The sequence below is a fragment of the Pristiophorus japonicus genome, chromosome 31 (assembly GCF_044704955.1).
Source record: "Pristiophorus japonicus isolate sPriJap1 chromosome 31, sPriJap1.hap1, whole genome shotgun sequence".
In the NCBI taxonomy this organism is placed as follows: domain Eukaryota; kingdom Metazoa; phylum Chordata; class Chondrichthyes; family Pristiophoridae; genus Pristiophorus; species Pristiophorus japonicus.
Genome location: NC_092007.1, coordinates 4,749,193 through 4,753,117, shown reverse-complemented (window position 1 = coordinate 4,753,117; position 3,925 = coordinate 4,749,193). Strand labels below are relative to the sequence as shown.

The 3,925-nt window shown below is 38.8% G+C and overlaps 1 protein-coding gene across 1 annotated transcript; it reads right to left on the bottom strand.

The window, feature by feature from the left end:
• Positions 1-2,689: 2,689 nt before the first annotated feature.
• On the bottom strand, positions 2,690-3,514 carry LOC139240322 (probable G-protein coupled receptor 139). Its single transcript, XM_070868795.1, has one exon. It carries the CDS (start codon positions 3,512-3,514, stop codon positions 2,690-2,692), a length of 825 nt encoding a protein of 274 aa, XP_070724896.1.
• Positions 3,515-3,925: the final 411 nt, after the last annotated feature.

The following is a 3,925-nucleotide window of genomic DNA, read 5'->3' as shown; positions in this document are numbered from 1 at the left end:
CAGATTTACAACGCTGAGAGAAGAAATGCCTTGTCATCTTAGTTTCAAATGGGCGGCTCCTTATTCTGAGACTATATACCCTAGTTTTAGTTTCCCCTATGAATAGAAATATCCTCTCTGCAGCCAACCTGTCGAACCCCTCATTATCTTATATATATCGATAAGATTAATTCTCATTCTTCTGAACTCCAATGAGTGCAGATCTAAGCTTGTTAACCTATCTTCATGAGGCAAACATCCCATCTCTGGAATCAATCTAATGAAACGTCTCTGAACAGCCTCCAATGAAAGTATCTTCTTACTTAAATACTGTGACAAAAGTGGACACAGTACTCTAGGCATGGCCTCAAAAAGACCTTGTAAAGTTGTAACAGGACTGCTCTGCTTTTTTTTATTCCCTATCCCTTCAAATAAATGGCAATATTCCATTCGCCTTGCTGATTGCTTTCTGTAACTGCATAAAAATGTGTGTCTTTCATGCAGATGTACCACCATGCCCCGCTGTACTGCAGCACTTTGCAATTTTTATCCTTTTAAATTATAATTTGCTTTTGTATTTTTCTGCCAAAGTAGCTAAGCACACATTGTCCCAGTTTATACTCCATCTGCCAAATGTTTGTCTACACACTTAGCCTCTCTATGTCCCTTTTCAGATTTCTAGTGTCCTCCACACAATTTGCTCTCCCACCATTGTTTGTATCATCAGGAAACTTGGCTATATTACACTCGGTCCCTTTATCCTATTTATGAATATAGATTGTAAATAGTTGAGGGGCCAGCACCGATCCAGGTGGCACCTCACTAGTTAACGTTTGCCAAACAGAAAATGACTCATTTATCCCAACTGTCTGTTTTCTGTAAGTTAGCCAATCCTCTATCCTTGCTAATATATAACCCCCAATCCTGAGAAATTTTATCCAATGCATCCTGGAAATCAAAATACACCACATCCACTGGTTTCCCCTTATCTTCCCTGCTCATTACATCCTAAAAGAACTCCAGCAAATTTGTGAAACGCGGTTTTCCTTTCATATATCCATTTTTAACCTGTTTGATTGAATCATGCTTTTCCAAATATCCTGCTCCTGTTTCCTTAATAATGGACTCCAGCATGTTCTCAACGTCAGATGTGAGGCTAACTTGTCTATGCTTTACTGTTTTCTTTCTGCCTTTTTAAAAAAATAGTGCGTTACATTTGCGGGTTTTCAATCGGCTGGGGCCTCCGCAGAATCTAGGGAAGGTTGGTACATTTCAACCAATGCATCCACTATCTCTGCAGCCATTAATTAAGACCCTAGGATGCAAGCCATCAGGTCCAGGGGATTTGTCTGCCTTAATTCACATTATTTTACATAATACAACTTCTTTATCGTTAGTGATGGTATTAATTTTCTCACTCCCTATAGTCCCTTGAGTATCCACTATTGGGATGTTTTTGTGTCATCTACCATGTAGACCAATACAAAATATTTGTTTAAAGACTCTGCCATTTCCATGTTCCCATTAGTAATTCCGCAGTCTCATCCTCAAAAGGGTCAACATTTACTTTAGCCTTTTCCTTTTTATTTACCGTTGGAAACTTTTATGATCTGTTTTTATATTTTGTGCAAGTTTCCTTTCATAATCTATCTGCCCGCTCGGTTTTATTTGTTTTACTTCCTTTGCTAGTTTTTAAAAGTTTCCCAATCCTCTGTCCTCCACCTAGTCTTGGGCATTTTGTGTGCCATTATTGTTCATGTGGTATCATCCTTTTTTTCCTTAGATATCCACTAACGGTTATCCCTTCTCTTACAGTCTTTGCTTCTCATTGTAATATATTTTTGCTAAGAGTATTGAAATATCTCCTTAAATGTTTGCCACTGCTCGTCAAATGTCCCCCACTTTATTTAGAGTCCACTTTAAACATTTTGCTATAATTCATGAAACCAACAAAGGAACAGACTATTTTAATGTTGTATTCGGTAATTAGACAAGGTGAATGTGTCATCTCGTAGAAAAGTATCTTCCAGGGAAGAGTGATCAACATATGAAAATAATTCAAGTTGAGTTTGAAAGTGAAATACTTTAATCGGAAAAGAGAGTCTTAAACTAAAATGAATCTCTTACATAGGTATAAGAGGCGAGTTGCTAATGTACATTTCGAGATTCGAATCAAAGATTTAATGATAGATAAACTGTGGAAAACAGTTAAAGACATGTTCCAAAATTCTTAATTAATATAATGATTGAAAAATAATAATTCCACGAGAAATGTGTTGCATCTTTGGCCACCTCAATAAGTGAAGGAGATATCTGCTTAGAAGAAGCGGCTTATAATGTTGTACAAATAGTAGTAAGCCTGAGGTTTGCGAGAGATTTAGAAACCAGCAGAGCATGAAAAAATATTTACAAAAGAAAGTAAATAGAATAGCTGCATAAGCTAGCAAGAAATGTAAAACTAGTTTGTAAGAGCTACTTGAAGTATGAAAAAAGGAAGCCAATAGCGGGAGTCAGTGTTGATCCATCAGAATGCAAATCAGGTGAAATTAAAATGGGAAATAAGAAATCAGAGGCAATGTAGACGTTAAATATAAAACACGAATGAAAAAATCTATTCGCTGCATGTTAAAACGGAGTCTGCACGCCACCCGCCCAGTACAGAAGGCCCATGGCTGCAAGAGATGGAGACACAATATCTCAGTTACTTGCATCATTTAATGAATTTGCCAATTAGTGTGAGTGGATATTTCACTACAATCTTTAAGTCTTTTCTGAACTGTTTCTGGGTCACGACATAAATACACGTGTTTGTGCAACAGCTCAAGAGGAGAAGCATATGTCCAGATTCCTGAAAAATGAAGACAGGATCGCTGGGTCCTGTAAATACATAATTGCTTGTGATTCGGGAATACAGGTGATGTATGGTGTATGTTCCCCATAAAACGAGGAAACTTCCAGAAATGCTGAAGAGTAATATGATGGATTTTTTCCGGTTTTCCAATTCAGGATCAATGTTATCTTGAGCTGTGTTGTTGCCCCTTAATGCCTGTCGCACTCTACTGGAGACTAATATATGTCTCACTGTTAGTACATTGAACAGTACGATCAGAACGAATGCAAGGCACGGAGTCAAAATGTGATGAATCCAGGAATATGCTATCCATGCGGCTCGTGTGTAAAAGCTGGACTTGATGCTGCAGAACATTGGGATTGTGTTAACAAAATACAAAGGTTCAAGCATAAAGTACCAGGGGACATTGTCACACATGCTCAGAACAAACACTGTGCCTATAACCACAGCTGCTGTTTTCTCGGTGCAATATGTCCTTTTCAGCTTCTGGCAACAGATGGCGATGAACCGATCAAAGGTGAAAGCGACAGTTGACCAAACTGAGAAGTTTCTGAAAGCAAAAACGAGGACAGTTTTGAGGCGGCACGCCGGAGTAACAGACAAAGCGCTAACTGGTACGTAGATGCCAATGACCCGGTTCAATATCACGCCGGTGATAATGACCAATAGATCCGCTACAGCCATGGCCACAATGTAGCGAGTGATGCACTTGGAGAGACCGCACTTTCCCCGGGACAGTATCACAATCGCCATTATGTTCACTGCAAGAAAAAGGAAAATCACTGACTAGACTCCGAGCAGAAATCTTCAGGATTTTCTTACAAATTCAAAGTCTCATTACTGTATCTATTGCAGGTAACGAATCCAGCCGCCTACACGCCCGCTTTGTGGTGACTGCGCTTAATTTTAACCGAGCTGGACGGGCGTAAAACCCACGGCATCAAGTGGTCAAGTTGGTTTTACAGAATCCAATAATAACTCCATTCATTTCAGTGGAGAGTTAAAGCAGTGTGCTCCCGATTCCGTATGTTTTGCAATCAAGTCTTTAAATTAGCTACACAAAAGATCTAAATAGTAAATAATATATCTATTTAA

Excerpts from the sequence above, each read along its gene's own strand:
- LOC139240322 (XM_070868795.1), bottom strand. The coding sequence starts at position 3,514 with ATGGCTGTAGCGGATCTATTGGTCATTATCACCGGCGTGATATTGAAC.